The sequence below is a fragment of the Drosophila bipectinata genome, chromosome 3R (assembly GCF_030179905.1).
Source record: "Drosophila bipectinata strain 14024-0381.07 chromosome 3R, DbipHiC1v2, whole genome shotgun sequence".
In the NCBI taxonomy this organism is placed as follows: domain Eukaryota; kingdom Metazoa; phylum Arthropoda; class Insecta; order Diptera; family Drosophilidae; genus Drosophila; species Drosophila bipectinata.
This window is the reverse complement of record NC_091739.1, coordinates 14826580-14845057: the sequence shown is the minus strand read 5'-3', so window position 1 is coordinate 14845057 and position 18478 is coordinate 14826580. Positions and strand designations below refer to the sequence as shown.

The 18478-nt window shown below is 42.1% G+C and overlaps 4 protein-coding genes and 1 long non-coding RNA gene across 10 annotated transcripts; 4 read left to right on the top strand and 1 right to left on the bottom strand.

Annotated features, from left to right (window-relative positions):
* Positions 1-439: 439 nt before the first annotated feature.
* Positions 440-4939, top strand: LOC138926673 (uncharacterized). 2 transcript variants are annotated; one of them, XR_011443288.1, is made up of 4 exons: positions 440-973; positions 4221-4357; positions 4424-4777; positions 4841-4935. It is a non-coding gene; the product is annotated as an uncharacterized lncRNA (long non-coding RNA). The 2 variants fall into 2 exon arrangements; XR_011443287.1 differs by having other exon boundaries at positions 456-973; positions 4838-4939.
* Positions 4940-5345: 406 nt separating this feature from the next.
* On the top strand, positions 5346-6139 carry LOC122321530 (ras-related protein rab7-like). Its single transcript, XM_070281689.1, has 3 exons — positions 5346-5559; positions 5616-5963; positions 6017-6139. Exons 1-3 carry the CDS (start codon positions 5380-5382, stop codon positions 6101-6103), a joined length of 615 nt encoding a protein of 204 aa, XP_070137790.1. The 5' UTR covers positions 5346-5379; the 3' UTR covers positions 6104-6139.
* A 219-nt stretch (positions 6140-6358) lies between these two features.
* LOC108129214 (ras-related protein rab7-like) lies at positions 6359-7164 on the top strand. Its single transcript, XM_017247170.3, has 2 exons — positions 6359-6740; positions 6796-7164. Exons 1-2 carry the CDS (start codon positions 6510-6512, stop codon positions 7162-7164), a joined length of 600 nt encoding a protein of 199 aa, XP_017102659.3. The 5' UTR covers positions 6359-6509.
* Positions 7165-7360: 196 nt separating this feature from the next.
* GluProRS (Glutamyl-prolyl-tRNA synthetase) lies at positions 7361-13582 on the bottom strand. 2 transcript variants are annotated; one of them, XM_017247767.2, is made up of 6 exons: positions 13427-13582; positions 12327-13244; positions 12100-12271; positions 10975-12040; positions 8672-10510; positions 7361-8607 (listed from the first exon to the last, which is right to left on the bottom strand). In XM_017247767.2, exons 1-6 carry the CDS (start codon positions 13467-13469, stop codon positions 7519-7521), a joined length of 5127 nt encoding a protein of 1708 aa, XP_017103256.2. In that variant the 5' UTR covers positions 13470-13582; the 3' UTR covers positions 7361-7518. The 2 variants fall into 2 exon arrangements, with proteins under 2 accessions (XP_017103256.2, XP_017103257.2); XM_017247768.3 differs by lacking the exons at positions 10975-12040; positions 12100-12271; positions 12327-13244; positions 13427-13582 and adding an exon at positions 10635-10720.
* Positions 13583-13803: 221 nt separating this feature from the next.
* On the top strand, positions 13804-18255 carry AP-1sigma (AP-1 complex subunit sigma-2). Of its 4 annotated transcripts, none has more exons than XM_070282113.1 (5): positions 13804-13955; positions 14182-14360; positions 14422-14530; positions 14590-14727; positions 18078-18255. In XM_070282113.1, exons 1-5 carry the CDS (start codon positions 13953-13955, stop codon positions 18144-18146), a joined length of 498 nt encoding a protein of 165 aa, XP_070138214.1. In that variant the 5' UTR covers positions 13804-13952; the 3' UTR covers positions 18147-18255. The 4 variants fall into 4 exon arrangements, with proteins under 4 accessions (XP_070138214.1, XP_070138216.1, XP_017103259.1 ...); XM_070282115.1 differs by lacking the exon at positions 18078-18255 and adding an exon at positions 15689-16891; XM_017247770.3 differs by lacking the exon at positions 18078-18255 and adding an exon at positions 17407-17915 and having other exon boundaries at positions 13805-13955.
* Positions 18256-18478: the final 223 nt, after the last annotated feature.

Here is an 18478-nt window from a genome sequence, read left to right as displayed (position 1 = left end):
GGCAATTGGCTTGAAGTTATACTCGGCTAAAAGGAAACTCAGCGGTTCTGCTGGCGTCTCAGTCAGCGACGCTGCCTCGCCAACGCTAACGCTGGCAAAAAAGTGCTGCTCTGTTCTGCGAACGTGTATGCAGACAGGTGAGTTGGCCCGCCTGAGTATGTGTGAGTGGGCTTTCCGGGTTGTGCCAGTCGTGAGATGAGCTTGACGCCTCCCCGCCCCCTTTCCGTAAAACCCCCGAAATTAAAAAAAATAAATAAAAAACCCTCCGCATCGAAACTCGGGCAGGGCAGAAACAATTACACTTAAATTAAAACCAATTAAACGGCACTTAAAAATCTCTCCAAGTCGAGCAAGGGCAATGCTAATGGCTCCCGGCAGCGAGAAGTGAGATGCTTGGCAACCCTAGCCAAAAATCAAGATCCAAAACCAAAAATTCCCCCAGCCGCAAAAAAAGGAGCCGGACCAAACCAAGGCCATCCACTTGCGGTGGCCCTAAAAAACTGCATGTCATCCATGGAAGCGAATCAGATGCATGTGTACAGTTATACGATCTTATAGTCGATATTCGGATATTTTAAAACGCAATTATACATTAAAGAAAGAAAATTTCCATATAAAAACAAAAAATTATCGGGGAAAAAAAGTGTCAAAGGAATTTTTCAGAAACTAGATTTATTGACACCTTTCATTGTATCTAATTGACAGAGCAAGTTATCAAAATATTGCGTATTTTTAAGACAATATTATCTATATCACGTAAATAGAAAAATTAATTATCGTCAAAATACTGGATGACTAAGCTTCACTGTAGCTCCATCTGACGTACGAATACAATCGCATCTATAAGCGCATTCGTGCAATTTTTGGCTGTGGAAGAGTTTTGTTTTTGTTTCTGTTTTTGTTGCACTCTTGCGGGAACCTGATCCACGGCTGCAAGCTGTGATAATGGCCAGAAAAAAAGTTGCCCCGTCAGGTGAGTTGGTTAGTCAGAAGATAATGGAGATGATGGAGGGGCATTGGGGATATGCCTGTGGACGGACAGGCGCAGGATAGCTTGGGGATTTCACAATGTGGTAAATAACACGATCTGGCCAAGACGACCTTGAAATTCTGATTCAGCATCTTCTCTGTTACGTTTTCGGTTTTCAGTTTTCGCGCCTCGCCCGTTTGGGCCTGGTTTGTTGGCCTTTGGGCCTTGCGGTTAATATCAGGCTTCCAGTTTCATTTCCCTTTCCTTTGATGACATAATTTGTTTTGGCAGCCCCAGGCATCCAACAAATACGCCCCAGTCGATGTCCAGCCCAATTCGTAGTTCCACTCTAATTGGTTCTGTAAACGCGCGAGAGAACCGAGGAAACTGTCTCGTCACCAGTCCGCAAATTGCACGACTAACTAAAATGAAACTTCCCAGTTCCCAACTGGGGGGCTTCGTTTCTAACTAAGCGGAAGAGATTTCATAACACGTGGCTCCCCACTAAGGTTTTTGATTAACCATTTTGGACTCGAGTAACCCCAAACTAAAATATTATTGCAAAGTCTTTGCAACAACTTTCAACTTTATTTGACATTTAATTCTTAGGCAGCATCGCCCTTCTGGACTCCTCTCTCTTCGAATAATTCGATTGTACATTACCGATGAATAATCCGGCAATTATAAACAGGTTCCTTTGGCGCATGTACTCGTATACTATACCAAACATTCGATCAGTTGCTGGCCATCATTATGCAACTTTTTTGCAATTGATTACTCCGCGAGGAGTGGGTTGTCGTTGTAGTGCTTGGAACAAAATGCATTTCCAAGACCTGGCCCCCCTAAATCGAAACGGGATCAATTGATTGGTCGACCGACGCCATAAATCAAACATAATGGCAAATGGGTTAGTACAGCTTCTGTGGCAAGTCAGCGATTATACTAAATATTTGCAATCCGTTGGAGATTCGATTATCAGCTATGTAGAACACATTAAGGCTTGACCTGAGTCAATATAGCAGCTGCCAATATACTGCAATATATAGCAGTATGCCAAGCATATATATTTTTAAACCAATTATTTGAGTTTTGGTTTTGGTGTAAGTTTCCTGCTAGTATTATTTATTAAAACTGTTGAGATCTTGACACAGAAGTACCTTCAGTTCTGGACCAGACTGCCGGAAGCTGGCCTAAGCCATCTAAATCAGCTAAATAAAAAACTAGTTGTGAAACGCATTATGCACACTAAATAATGTGCATTGTAATACCAATATTGGCATATCGCACTTTGAATGTCTTTGGTTAGCATTTCTCGTACCTGAAGCCCGATGTTTACGCATATCAGCACGCAATATTGTCCAGGTACATATACGTATACCATCCGCCGTGTGGGCTTGGCAAATGCATTATTTTTCCATTGAAAACAAGTCAACACCCGCTCTGGGTCGACTCTAGCTGTCGCAAAGTGGCAGTATATGCATTTAATTAGCTGGGACTCACTTTCAGCATGCTTAAGGCGAATTCCTAAACCGCTTTTCGCGTCCCGGTCTGTACTAATGTGTGTGACAATTATATTATTTATAACCAATGACAGTGTTTATAATTAAGATCTAATTGGCGGGAGTGCAGAATAAAGCAGACCACTTAAATGCCTACGGCTCATGGCTAAGGAAATCGGTTCCGCAAAGAAACGTATTGATTTTCTGTCGTGTTTATTATGGTGGAATCTGGAGACTGCAGCTGATGAAAAACTGATACATATCGAGTTTAATAATTTATTAATAGTGGTTATTACATCAGGTATTAGAATTGTAAATGGGTATATCGAATGTAACTGAAATTTTTTAATTTCGAGCTCACTAAAAAGTGTTAGCAAATTTAACAGATAATGGGAACTGTATTTAATTAGATTTCTTTAAGATAATGCCATTTAAGCCATCTATTAGTGATTAATGAATAATTAATCCTTTACAAAGAACTTAGATACTTCGAATTCTGTCGTTCGTGTCGTTTCAGGTGGAAGGTCAGTTCGGGTTAAATGATTTAACAACTTGTTAAATTTCCCAATTTACATTAGTCCTGCTAATTAGTTAGTATGGGGTTGCGACTATGCAGTAGAATTTAGATATCTATAGATTCTCAACCAGTTGTGACAAAGTCAATGCTATCAGTTCTTAAAATAATTCAAGAGAAAACGATTTAGTTGAAATGGGAAAAAATAATCTAACGGGAATAAGAAAATACGTATGGAAAAAATATTATTTCGTCGCCATTGAAAAACCCAAGAACAATAAAAAATAAAAAAGAACCTTAGGCTAACTTAAGATGGAGCTATTAAAAACCAAAACCATTATCCATGTCCAAGATAGGCTTATCTTACATCGGATTGAAAAAATATATTCATTTCTGTGATTGGAGCTCTGAGTTTGTAGCCACTCATCATCAACCCTCATAAAAAAACCTTCCTTAATACAGTTAATTCATTTTTTTGCAAGGGGTACCCTTTAAAAAATCTAAATTACCGATTTTTCAGTTTTTAGATTCGATGCAGATCGGGATGCTCCAGAAAATTTGACAAAACATATATAAAATAATTTCTTGCTGGATTTTGATGCAGATCGATGGAGAATTGATCTACAAATCATTTGAGGTATTCCGCTCAAGAATCGGATGATGTTTGACAAAGATATAGCCTTCTATGTCGTGCATATTGTGTCCCCATGCATTTTCCTCATTTTGAAAGGGATCCTCCAGAAAATTTGACAAAAAATCTAAAAAATAATTTGTTTCTAGATTTTGATGCAGATCGATGGAGAATCGATCAACAAATCATTTCAGGTATTCCGCTCAAGAATCGAATGATGTTTGACAAAGATATAGCCTTTGATGTGGTGCATATTGTGTCTCCATGCATTTTCCTCATTTTGAAGGAGATCCTCCAAAAAAATCAAAATGTACGATTTTCTCTTTTTTTGCCCTTCCGATTGCCATAGCTCCAACAATTTACATCTGATCGGGAAAATATATGACCCAACACATAGTGACTATATAAAAGGCCATTTGTTCAAAGGATCAGTCATCGTTGTTCTCTGCGATGACTTTATTTGGTTTGTTCGTCATTTTTAGATCATCGACATACTTTTTCGCGCCATGCTTAGTGGGAGATCTTTAGTTTTAAATTAAATCCCGACTAGGGCGAACAGGAAGATGAATAGTGAAACAAAATCTCTTTTGAAACTTGTTTTAATAGGTGACGCTAATGTCGGAAAAACATCGCTTGTGGAGAGGTATGTAAAACGGCGCTTCACTGAAAGAAAACGGAGCACAATCGGACAAAACTTTAGTACAAAACAAGTCCTGGTCGACGATCGCGTGGTCACAATCCTGGTAACCATATATACCCAATATAGTCTCTCCACTTTTTTGCATAAATAAATACTGAATTAATTCCAGATCTGGGAAACTGGCGGTCAAGAGCGATTTGACTGTTTTGTCCACATTTGCCAAACCGCCGACTTTTGTATCCTTGTATTTGACGTTACGTCACATGCCTCCTTCAAAGCACTAGACGAGTGGCGCAACGAGTTTCTACTACGAGCTCGTCCTCGCGATTCTGTAAATTTTCCCTTTATAGTAGTTGGCAACAAGGTAGATCTTGGCAACCGCATCGTTTCCAATCGAGAAGTGAATGAATGGTGCCAACGGAATGATAATATACCCTACTATGAAACGTCGGCGAGAGAAGGCACTAACTTGGATTTGGCATTTCAGACCATATTTTGAAATGCTTTAAAGCAGGAGGCAAATGTAGGTATCATGTATTATCTTTAAATTGAACATAAATTGAATTTAAATTCTTTTTTTTAGCAGTCGAACGAAGGAAGTGTCGTTTTTGATACGATCAGTTTGCAATTTCCAGATAACTATCGCAAAAAATCTAAAGAGTATAAGTGTTAATTTAATAAAACGTATAGTAAATAAATAACTTTTAGTTGGTAATTTTAGTACTCAAATTTTTAAGAAAGGGGAGGTATACCATTCTTTGAGTTATGGACAAATAAAGTTCGTTTTTATTAAAAAAGAAAGATTGAAAAATAGTCACAATATCAAAGCCACACTTAGCTTTTTGGCTTTTATGACTTTCAGACTCTTTTTTAAACTTAAAGCCATTATTTTAAGCTTTGTTTATTGTAGAATCTACAATGTAGATTTCTGTATTCTAATTATCTTCAAGAAGGCAGTCAAAAATTACAAAAAAAAGTGATGACGAAATAAAAGGCCATTTGGAAAAGGATCAGTCATCGTTGTGGTTTCTTGTCATTTTATATATCACCGACTTGATTTTCCGCGCCCTGCTTAGGGGGAGATCGTTAGTTCGAAAGCGAATCCAGACTAGCAAGTACATAAAAATGAATAGAGAAATAAAATATCTTCCTCAAGTAATTTTAATAGGCGATATAGGTGTCGGAAAAACATCGCTTGTAAAGAGATACGTAGAGCAGGGCTTCAGCATAAAAGAAAAGGCTACAATCGGGGTCAACTTAAGCACCAAAGAGGTGACTGTCGATGATGACGTGGTCACACTGCAGGTAACCATTAAAACCCTATCTATTTTTTGTATGAACGAATTCTGAAATAATTTCAGATCTGGGACACTGCGGGCTTTTATTGTCTTAAAAGCGCCTTCAAGCGAGGTGTCGTCTTTTGTATGCTTGCTTTTGACGTTACGTCATATTCCTCCTTCGAAGGACTAGACTGGTGGCTCGACGAGTTTCTACTACGAGCTCGTCCTCGCGATCCTGTAAATTTTCCCTTTATAGTAGTTGGCAACAAGGTAGATCTTGGCAACCGCATCGTTTCCAATAGAGAAGTGAATGAATGGTGCCAACGGAATAATAATATGCCCTACTTTGAAACTTCTGCTAAGGAAGGCACTAACGTGGATTTGGCATTTCAGGCCTTATTTTGGAATGCTCTAAAGCAGGAGTCAAATGTAGGTATCTTAGTATTATCTTTAAATTGAATTTAAATTTTTATTTTTAGCAGTCGAGCGAAGAGACCGACTCTTTTGATACGATCCGTTTACAACTCCCAGATAATTATTGTGAAAAATCTAAAGAATATAAGTGTTAATTTAATAACAAAGGATAATAAATAAATAACTTTTAGTTAGTTAGAACTCAATTTTTTAAGAAAGGGGAGGTATACCATTCGTTGAGTTATGGACAAATTAAGTTCGTTTTTATTAAAAAAGAAAGATTGAAAAATAGTCACAATATCAAAGCCTTAGCTTTTTGGCTTTTATGACTTTCAGACTCTTTTTAAAACTTAAAGCCATTATTTTAAGCTTTGTTTATTGTAGAATCTATTTTCTGTTGTTATGTAGATTTCTATTTTCTAATTATTTTCAAAAAGGCAGTCAAAAATTACAAAAAAAAAGTGATGACGAAATAAAAGGCCATTTGTGCAAAGGATCAGTCATCGTTGTGGTTTACTCGTCATTTTATATATCACCGACTTATTTTTTCGCGCCCTGCTTATGGGGACATCGTTAGTTCGAAAGTGGATCCAGACTAGGGAGTACATTAAGATGAATAGTTTAAAAAAGTATCCTTTGAAAGTGATTGTAATAGGTGAGTCGGGTGCCGGAAAAACATCGCTTGTAAGGCAGTACGTGGAGCAACGCTTCAGCATAAGAGAAAAGAACACAATCGGAGTCAACCTTAGTACAAAACGGGTGCGGTTCGACGATCGCGAGGTCACACTCCAGGTAACCCTTAAAAACTTCGCTGTTTTTGTAAGAACGATTTTTAAAATAATTTCAGATCTGGGACACTGCGGGTCAGGAACGCTTTTCATGTCTCAGTAGCTACTTCTACCGCGGGGTCGACTGCTGTGTACTCGTTTTCGATATTACGGATTTTGCCTCCTTCATAGCACTAGACAGGTGGCGCGACGAGTTTCTTATACAAGCCAATCTTAGCGATCCTGCGAATTTCCCCTTTATGGTTCTGGGAAACAAGGTAGATCTTGGCAACAGCCATGTGTCTCATAGTTTTGTGAATGAATGGTGCCAACGGAATAATAATATGACCTACTTTGAAACGTCTGCTAAGGAAGGCACGAACTTGGATTTGGCATTTAAGACTTTATCTCTGAAGGCTCTAAACCTCGAACCAGAAGTGGTACCTTAGTATTTTCTTTATATTGAGCATAATTTGAATTTATACTCTTATTTTAAACAGCCTTTTGATGTGCCCGACTTTCCTGATACGATTATATTGAAATCGCCAGATAATCATCAGGAAAAACCTAATGAGTGTTGTGTTTAATTTAATAATAACTTTAGATTGAATAAATGAATGTACTCAAATAATTATAGCCACACAATAGTTTTTAGATTTTGTATCATTTAATAAGTTTTAACTTTAAACGATTATAAAGGTCCTTGAAAAATCAGAGTACATAAGGTTTTTCGATTTCAAACTCGAATTAGGGGTTTACATTTGAGAAACAACTAATCCAGGATCCGCAGTAACTTTTCTTAATTAGTAGCTACGTCCGAAGAGGGTGTAGAACTTGGGTTTGTTGGTGCAGTTGGGGTTGATGCACTTGTCCTTGGCCGTGATAGCAGCCGGTTGCTCGAAGGGGATGCATAGTGACTTGGCGCCCATGGCAGGAGCTCCAGGCTCGGCCTCTTCGCCGCGGGCACTATCCGCCTTGATCTTGTCCTCGCAGCTAATTTCGCCACAGAACGGAGAGAGCAGGATATTCTTCTGCTCGAGGAAGCCTACGAAGTCTGCCCAGCTGGTCACCGTCTTGGTGTGACTGGTCAAATCCAACTGAGCTTTGGCCAGCATGCTCTCGTGGATCGTTTCGAGCAACGCGGGAATCTTCTTTTCAACATCGGCCAGTGGGATGGTGATCTTCTCACCAGTGTCACGTCGTACGGCCACCAGCTGCTGAGCCTTTAAGTCCTTGGGACCCACCTCGAGGCGCAGCGGAACACCCTTTAGCTCCCAGTGGTTGAACTTCCAGCCGGGCGAGTAGTTGTCCCTGTAATCACCCTCGCATCGCACCTCAGCTCCGACCAAGCGCTTCTCCAGTTTCTTGCACGCGTCGAGAAGCTGGGCCCTCTCATCGTCCTTCGTGTTGACAGTGATGCCACAGGGTACGACGATGGCCTGGATGCAGGCCACATGGGGCGGCAAAACCAATCCCTGGTTGTCAGCATGAACCATAATCATCACACCGATGGTTCGTGTCGTTATCCCCCAGGAGTTCTGGTAGACATACTTCTTTTGCTGCGTTTCCGGATCTTCGTAGACGATCTCGAACATCTTGGAGAAGTTCTGTCCCAAGTGGTGGCTTGTCGCTCCCTGAATGGCGCGTCCGGAAGCCGATATGAATGCCTCAACTGTGGTGGTGTAGTCACCGCCCGCAAACTTCTCCTTCTCGGTCTTGCGGCCCTTCACCACGGGAATAGCCAGCAGGTGGGTGTAAACCAGGGCGTACAAGTCGAGGATGTCGAGCACCTCCTTATCGGCTTCCTCTTTGCCTGCGAACGCGGTGTGGCCCTCCTGCCAAAGGAACTCTCGGGTGCGCAGGAAGGGCGTAGGTTGCTTGAATTCCCATCGCTAGCCAAAAATAAAGGTTATCAGTTTATGGTTTAAATAATTTTAGAATAACTCTTCCACTCACCACAACATTGTTCCATTGGTTGAGACGGATGGGCAGATCTCTGTAGGACTGCACCCACTTGGCGTAAGCGGGGTACATGACTGTCTCAGAGGTGGGACGCACAGCGATTGGTTCGGCCAGATCAGAGTCACCGGATTTTGTAACCCATGCTACCTCGGGAGCGAAATCCGCAATATGCGTCTTCTCCTTCTCAAGCACAGCTTTGGATACAAAAATGGGGAAGTAGCACTCCTTAACACCCATGCGCGTGATCTCGGCATCGAACCATTGCTTAATAGCTCGCCATATGGCGAAGGACCAGTGACGCAGAATATAGCAGCCGGACACATCGTAGTATTCGATCATCTCGCCCTTGGTGATAACCTGCGAGTACCACTCTGGGAGGTTGTCTTCCTTGGTAGCCTCCAAGCCCAGGCGTGTTTGCTTCTTCACTGCTCCGGAGGCATCAGCAGCAGGTTCTTTTTTCACCGGCTTGGCAGGCTTTGGCTGTGTTTCCTTGGCCGCTTTCTTTGTGGCTCCTCCACCGCCGCCGCCTCCCCTCCCGGCTACTGGGAAATCGGTGCCGGTAACCTCCTTGTACTTGGCCTTAAGGGAAAGCAGCTGGGCCACCTCCGCATCAATAACCTCCTTGGCTGCCTTGTTGGCTTTAGCGGCACGCACTTTCTCACCCTGGGCGTTGATCTGCTGGGTAAGCTCATCCTTAGCAGGCGACGCCATTGCAACGGGACTAGCTTCTTTCTTCACGGCGACGGGTTCAACTTTAGTATCCGGCGTCCAGTCCTTTCCGCTTAACGTTTTGTATTCAGCTTTGAGAGCGAGCAGAGTCTTAACCTCCGGCTCAATGACGGTCTTGGCTGCCTTCTCAGACTTCAATTGCCTAATCTTGTCGCCCTGAGCCTGAATCTTTCCAAGAACACTGGCAACGTCACTGCCTGAATCTTCTGCGGTGAGATCTACAGTGACTACGGCAGGGCTCGCGGTGGGAACAGTTCCTGGCTTCCAGTCCTTGCCGGTCAGCGATTTGTAGTCCTGCTTCAGAGCAAGAAGAAACTGGATCTCAGGGTCCAGCAGGGATTTCTCAGACTTGGCTGCCTTTAATTGCCTTATCTTTTCGCCCTGATTGGCAATCTTCTCCAGTAGTAGGTTAACAGCTTGGTTGGAGGCTGGTTCGGGATTCTTCTCCTGTTTTACCTTGACTGGGGCAGCTGCAGGAGCTGTCGTGCCTGGCTTCCAGTCGCTACCGGTGGCCTGCTTGTAGTCTGCTTTTAAGCCGAGCAGTGTCTTCACAGCAGCATCAATCGTGGCCTTGTCAGCTTTAGCCGCCTTCAGCTCACGCACCTTATCTCCCTGGGCAGTGATCTGGTCAAGAATCTGGGACACCGAATTGCTGGCAGCAGGCGTGGCAGTGGCGGATGGCGGAGGTACAGTGCCTGGTTTCCAATCCTGTCCAGTCACTGATTTGTACTGAGCCTTTAGCTCCAAGAGCGTCTTCACGGCAGCGTCAATCTCCGGCTTGGCAGCCTTCTTGGTTTTCAGATCTCTTACCAAGTCGCCCTGCTTAACAATATTGGCGTTAACCGAAGCAGCGTCGTTGGCAGTGGGCGAAGAGGAAGCAGCAGCAGCTGGAGCAGAAGCAGCAGTTTGACCTGGTTTCCAGTCCTTGCCAGTAGCCGCCTTGTAGTCGGCTTTCAGGGCAAGTAGTTTCTTTACTTCAGCGTCGACTTGATCCTTGGCAGCCTTCTTCGATTTCAGGTCGCGCACCAATTCGCCTTGCTTGGCAATCAGTTTGTCCAATTCGGATGCCTTGTCGGGAGATCCAGAAGGGGAGGAAGCCTTTTTCTGAAAGAACACCAAAATACGTCGATTATCAATCAAAAGATACGTCTGCAAAACTTTTTCTGCTACGTCAGCAAGGGACGCATGCATAAATCAACTACTGCTCTTCATTTTCCATATCTCTTACGGTCGAAACGCTTGGTAGAAACGAGCAAACGAAAGTGAGACGGTGGCTCAGCATACAACTGGTTTTGGCCTAAAATGTAGACGGAAGCGAGCCACCGTCGCACATTAAGAAAGAGTGCGAGAGCAACAGGTTGATAAGCATTAAAGAGAAACTCTGATTTTAAAACAGCTGATTGTTTTGAGGCAAAGAGAAATCGAAAAAATAACTCTCTTACGTTTAAATTTTGAACGAATTTATCACTTTTATGACTCTAATAATAATAAATATGGTATTTTGCCGAATTCCAATGAAATTTATACTTGTACTTATTCTATAAACCAATACCCTTAGCAATACTCACCGTGGGTTTGGCTTCTGTCGCGGTATTGATCTTCAAACCAGAAGTAGGCACATCCTTGGTATGACCATCAGGAATGGAGAAAAGGATAATCGGCGAGGCTACACCCGAGAAGCCACTTGGCGGTTCATATGCGTTATCCACCTTGAAGAAGCCACGACGTTGCAACTGGATAATGTCTCCCTTCTTGCACTTTTTCAGCTCGGGATCGCCCAACATGGCTACCTCATCCCGGGTCTTGTGTCCAATGAACTGCTTAAAGTCCTCGTCCTTGCCAAGTACCGCCTTGCTAATGATGTTGTCGAAGTACACACAGAACGTGGGAGGATAGGCGCTGGAATCGTCTTCCACGGCCAACCACGTCAGCTTGAGGGTCTTCTTGAAGTCCTTGTTTTCCAAGTTGAGAGCTGCGTCCACGGAAGTAATGGTTCCAGAGGCATCCTTATGCACCTTCTGGATTAGGATATTGCCCCAGTTTATGAAGGTGGCATTTTCTCCCTCCTTCAGAGCTTCGGCATCAACGTAGTCGATGTAAATTTTAGGTCCCAGTAAAACCGTTTTCTTGCCCAACGATTCATCCTTGGGATGCACTGAAACCTGCACCTTTTCTACCTTGGCACCAGCCACATTCACAATCACGCGCTTCTCCTTTTCCAAGGCCGTGTAACGGGGAGCAATCGGATCGATTACCTTCTTGTTGAAGGCCCAGATCTTGTCCCAGTTCATGAACACCACCGATTTACTGCTGCCCTGGGCGATGATGAATTCCTTCAGACCCTCCACAGTCATGCCACGGCGGATGATGCCACGCACTGTTGGGAATCGCGGATCGTCCCAGCCATCGACCAGACCAGAGTCTACAAACCAAGTAAGCTTTCGCTTTGACAGCACGGTGTTGGTCATGTTCAGGCGACTGTATTCCCAGATGTACGGCTTTCTTAGCTTCAGGGCATCGATAAACCAGTAGAACTGATCGTCACGATCATGGTACTCCATGGTTCGCAGGGTGTGGGTCACATTCTCAATGGCGTCAACAATGGGGCAGGCGAAGTCGTATGTGGGGTAGACCCTAAACATTAAACGGTCCATATATTTCGTTATTAAAACAATATTTAGTAATATACTCACTTGTATTTGGTTCCAGTACGCGGATGTGGTTCGTTTTTGCAACGATAAATGGTGGGATCTCGCATGCAACCATTGGCGGACGACATATCGATCTTGGCGCGCACGCAACATTTTTGGCCCTTCTCGGAGCCCTTCAGCATCTCTTCCCACAAGGAAAGATTCTTCTCCACAGCTAATCAGGAATGTTTTTAAAATAAATAATATATAATATATATGATATTTCTTACAGTTGGAGCGGTTTGCAGATTCCACTCGCTGTTCGCGCTCAAGCTTCATCTGCTCCGGCGGCGTATCGTCCACGTAGGCCTTACTCTCCTTGATCAGCTGCACACAGTAGTCCAGCATGAGGTCGAAGTAGTTTGAAGTGTGCGTGAAAACGTCCGGCTTTATTTGCAACAGCTCCAGATCACCAAGGATTACGTTTTCAAACTCGACCGTTTCTTTGGCAGGATTCGTATCGTCGAAGCGCATTATAAGCGTCCCTTGGAAGGCCTGGGCGTAGTACTGATTGAGCAGAGCGGCCTTGGCGTGTCCAATGTGCAGATAGCCGGATGCTTCTGGCGGGAATCGCACAACCACCTTGCCCATTTCAGCGCCGGGCAGGTCCACAAACTTGCCCTCCTGCTTACGCTCACCGGTCTTGGCGGGAGTCTGTTCTTTTGAGGCTTGAGGGCTCCTCTTCACACGCGCTCCCTCTGGCAGAGACTTCAATACCTTCTGGATCAGAGGCTGAGCGGTGATGAGGTCGTACCAGCGCTGCACATGCTGTGGAATCCCCTTGGAGGCCAGGAACTCGTACCGTGAATGCATCTCGTTAAAGAGAGCAAAGTCAGCAATGGTCAACTTGTTGGCTACCAGGTAAGTGACCGGGGCAATGGATTTGTCGAGAAAAGACAAAGCCCAAGAGATGTCGTCCTCACAGGTTAGGGAAAAGGAGAGCCAGTGGTCGATCTGTGTGCGCTCGATAGCCGTCTCGCCGTACAGCTTGTAGTCCGGGGCGGCGCGGGCCAAGGCACGCAGAACATCGTTGTTGGAGTGGCACACCAACAGGCGGTTATCGGGGAACTGCAGCGAAGTCTCCTCCTTGCTCCAAACAATCTCCACGGGCACGGTGTCATTGATAAGGTGCGCCGTCGCCAAGCCACCTATAAATTGAAGACATGGGTGTGAGTCAATTAATATCACTGACGATATCCATTAAAGACTGATGCAATAAACACCAGAATCGGTAGAAATTGTATACATAAATAGACTTCATTTTCAATATAACCTCACAAAGTGCACATCTGGCAAGGTCACTGCAGCCGGCTTTCCACCGGATACTCACTTATGGGCGGATTGTTGAGGTTCGCTTTGAGCTTAATGGACATGATCGCCTGGTGTTTGTTTTCAAACTAAATTAAAATGACGAAATTGCTTGGTTTAATAAATGGCACGAGTACGGCCAGCTGCTAACGTCTGCACATCCAATAGAGAAGAGACAAATCGGTTGCAGGGGCGAGCGATAGTTGCTCCGTGAGTGGCCAAATATCGCATGCGAATGCCTGGTTTGATTTTGTTATTTTTCAAAATCTTTAATTATTTTGTTAAAAGTTGTTTAATAACTAGAAAAAAAATTAGATATAAGAAATAAGAATAAAGATTAAAAGTTACTTTGAAGCCAGGGTTCACTGTACTGGGAAGCAGTTCACGTTCACACGTCGACAGGTGCCCTGCGATTGGCAAAAGCAGAAAGAAGAAGAATTTTCTATGTGTGTTTTGCTCAGTTGCTGCATGGAAAAATAGTATTATTGGCTATATTCGTTTAAATAAAGCACTTAAAACACCAAAAACACAAGGAAAAAGCAGTCAAAATGGTGAGGTCCAAGAAAATAAAAGAAAAAGTCAAGAGTCTCGACTTAGTTGGGAAGAAACCTTGTGTTGATGATGCGGTGGCTCCAGGTGTGAATACATGTGTTTGTGTGGGTGTCCGATGACTATGTCAATGGGGAGCTTCTGTGGCCTAAAAAGATATGAAAAATTAAAGAACAAGTCAAAAATCAATAAAGGTGTGGTGTGAATCTAACTGCTGTTTCCTTCCAGATGCTATTCATGCTGCTGTTCAGCCGGCAGGGAAAGCTTCGACTGCAAAAATGGTACATGGCATACCCCGATAAGGTGAAAAAGAAGATCACCCGCGAGCTGGTGACCACGATATTGGCCCGGAAGCCCAAGATGTGCTCCTTCCTGGAATGGAAAGACTGCAAAATTGTCTACAAAAGGTGAGCTCTTCCAGGTGCCAGGTGCAGATCAAAATAACCATAATTTCATTCAATTTCGTAGGTACGCCAGCTTGTATTTCTGTTGCGCCATCGAGCAGAACGACAATGAACTGCTGACACTAGAGATCATCCATCGCTACGTGGAGTTGTTGGATAAGTACTTTGGCAGCGTAAGTAGATCTCAAGTAGATGTAATATTTAGCATCTTATGTTTTCCGTCTATTGGCAGGTCTGTGAACTAGACATAATTTTCAACTTTGAAAAAGCGTACTTCATTTTGGACGAGCTGCTAATTGGCGGCGAGATCCAGGAGACGTCGAAAAAGAACGTACTTAAGGCAATCGCCTCGCAGGATCTGCTCCAAGAGGTCAGTACACCCGAGACATATGATCTGTAATGCCTATACGGTTGTGTCACTATCTACCTAAACCGGATATTGTTAATTGTTTTACATATTTATTCAACTCGCTGGTTTTTAGTTTCGTTACTTCTTAGTGTTTGTTTTTGCATCTCTATATATATATATTTATATGCCTATCAATAACGTTTGCAATGTCATACCTCATGAGAATCATAATTTTCCTTTATACTCTACTCTTACCTACTTCTCGTTCTTTTTTGTCTAATTTTTGCCTTCAAAACTAATATTATACTACTACTACTATGTACCGAACACACCTCTAACCACTCGAAGCAAGAAGAGTTCTTTTACTCACTGCAATAGAAAATAAGTGCAGTGTGCGTGTGTGATCCCAGCCGAATTGTCATTACTCTAAGTTCCGAATCTGATGTAAACCACCTAACCTAGCCGGCACACACGTGCACACCACAGTCATTTTGTTTAAATACGATTGCATGCCGTCCTGAGTTCCAAATCTTGCCTACTCGAAACTGAAGCGAATTGTGAGCATTTAGCAGGAATTATTTAAAAGTCGCAGTATTGAACTTGCCATAGATGTTGCTGTGCCGAGAAAATCTTAAACGTAAACTTTTGTTTGCCATCAATCAATCAGTAGTTAATGAATAGTACAATTTTTGTTTTACGGCCCTTATTTTCGTAAATACCCCTAACCCGTAGCGCTAATCGTAGCGTCCAGGCCTTAGTTGGTTGGATTACTTTGCATGATCTTTGTAGCTGAAAGTAACTAACTAGAACCGATGCTAAAGTATACATACTCTTGCCATACCATATACCATATATAAATGTGTAACCCATGTTCCCTTTCTCTTGTTATTATTAACGCTTTCCCTACCCGCCACTGCATAAATCGATGTTAACACAACTACTACTACCACCATCCAACTACCACCACCAACAACAACCACAGGACTTCAATGAGTATCTCAACTGAAACAGAAAAAAAAATAAAAAAAAAAAAAAGAGTCCCCAAAAGAAAGCAAAACCCCTCCCAAAGAAGCAGTGTAAAGACCATTTACTCTAACTCTAACCGATCTGCGAAGAGTCTTAGTGGAGTGTCGATAGGTCAGATCAGTCAAACCTTCGCCCAGCTGTATATATGTATTGTATATTGCCCAGCTTTCACCCCCTGCGCTGTGATGTTCATCCATATATGCATTACCTGTTTGAAAGTTGTTTTCATGCCAAAAATCGATTGTGCCGTGAACGAAAGAAACTATAAACAAAAAAAAAGATACAGATCCTTTCTGACACATTCTACTCACAACTAAACACTTCTGCTGCAACTCGTACTACTACTACCACTACCACTTTTTCTACTACTTTCTCTTCTTCCTTCTACTCTTCTCGTTCTTATTGTTCTTATTCTCTGTACTCCAGGACGAAGCCGTTGAGGGCACTTTAAGAGACATTGGACTACTCTAAAGAACTTAGAACACCATAGAACTTATGTAGTTGATATTACTAGCACACCTACACAAGTACACAAGCACACACACCCCCAGACACCAAACCACAAAAACAGACTCAGATACACCCACCACACACCAGCAAAGCGAAACCGTGTGCTGCACTTGGCACTTACCAACTGCTCCAATACTCCATCCAATTACCGCCACACGTGTGTGTTGTACAGCACTTGAGCGCGCTGTTCACTCAAAACTCAAAATTAAAGCAAAAGATGCAACCGAAGCAGCGTGAGGCTCCACAAAGCAATAACCCACAAAAATACAAAAAGACTATATATAGTAAACATCAAGAGCATCTATCTGGCATATGGCTTTCCATACAAACACCCTCACACGTCAAATAGAACCAGCAAAGTTCATGCAAATCTAGCCAACCTCACGTAGTTCCATCTGGGGTTCCTTCCAACGGAATTAATATTCTATTTTTCCTATCTACATTAAATAATCGAAAGATCATTCCAATCAATCACCAAAATGGGCAATAACTAATTTAGTGGGGAGATACATGCAATACTATTCTTACCATAGAAACAAGTAAGCTTTAATGTTGAAAAAAAAAAAGAGTTCGATATATGATTGAAAATTGTAATAATCATACCTTAGTGGTAACCAAATAAAGTCTAGTTTATGTATATCTAAAAATATATATATGTTTATGTATGTGTGTTGTATGTTTTAGCCAAATTTTCTGTGTTTTGTAACTGAAAATGAAAAAAAAAAAAACAAAAAAAATCAAGTAATAATAAAAAGCAAGTATTTTTCAAAAATTATAAATGTACTTGTGTGCTATATAGTATGATAATGGTAAGCTAATGATGATCATTATTTTGTATTTAATTTTATTGTGTATTTTACCTATGATTGTTGTTTTTGCTGTTGTCCCCGACTGGTTTGACTGCTCTGACCTTGACCTCTGAACTCGCTTTGCTCAACTCTCCACCGATCTCCACTGTTTCCAATCTCTATGTTTCTATACCACCTTTGTCTGCCGTTGTTTTTTTTTTTTAGTTATCCCCCGTAACTCTCGTTTTTATAGCATACTTTTGTGGGCTAGTCCCAGTATTGAAGCTTTTCTTTGGTTTGCGTTGTATCCCGATCCCGAGTTATTTAAACACATTTGTAGTCCACGTAACTGAAGCTAAGCATTCTCCCATTGCAGGATGAGACCCCGCAGAGTTTCTTCGATGATCATGGCCTTGGCTAAGTTGGCTACCATAAGCAAAATTATATTACTTATCGAACCCATTTCAAGTCGCCTTAAATGTATGCGTGTATTTGTATTTAACGTAAACCCGAAAGATGAATGGTTCTATTATTATTTAACCACCACCCTGTGTCAGCATAAAATATAGTGTATAGAAATGCTGTTAAACGTACTCCTAATTTTCGCTTGGCAAATGCAATTTGCAACTAAAACCTGTATTCTACCATATATAAGCAGCAATATCCTTTTGCTCACACACACATTCGTACTTGTAAGGAATAACTTTTTAGATATAAGCCAAGTCAAGCGAAGCAAAACTATCTATATCGACGGTGTGCTCAACTTTTTAGTTGTAAGATAAAAGTCCTCAAATATATGGAAATTGCTGTACCCGAAGTAACCAAAAAATGATCTGTTTGCTTTCTAAATAACTTTCAATTAAATAAAAGCTGTACTGACTGTGAGTGTTACTAGTTTTTAAAAATGCTGGTGTAGGTCTGTTGGGATAGACATGATTTTTCCCAAATTTGAATATTTTTGGAAAAACATTTTTATTTGGGCACATTTTTTGGCTGCGAGTTGGCAGTCCATCGGACCAACAAATTGTTGATTTCATTTTTATTTAGGGGGAGGGCGAGAGAGTCACGGCACAAGCGCTGGCATCCTGGCTGAGAGTCCCAAAGAGAGACGAGTGAGAGCCGGAACGGGAGCTCCCACTAATTTCCCCCTGTTTGTTGTTGGGGGCCATGGCGCTCCAAACACCCGCACTCACCAACAGGAACAAGAGCGCCGGGAGAGAGCTGCGAGAAAGTTTCGGCCCAGAAACAAGCACTAGGGATGTAAACAACTAAATAACGGTCTATCGATAATATTAAAATAAAATTAAATTATTTAAAAATATAATAAAATTAAATACAGATTTATAAAATTAATATTGGCTTCATATCAAATAGAAATTTTAAAATAAATATTTATATATTTTAAAAATTAGTTAAATTGTAAAGTTATTTTAATAAAAATTCAAAAA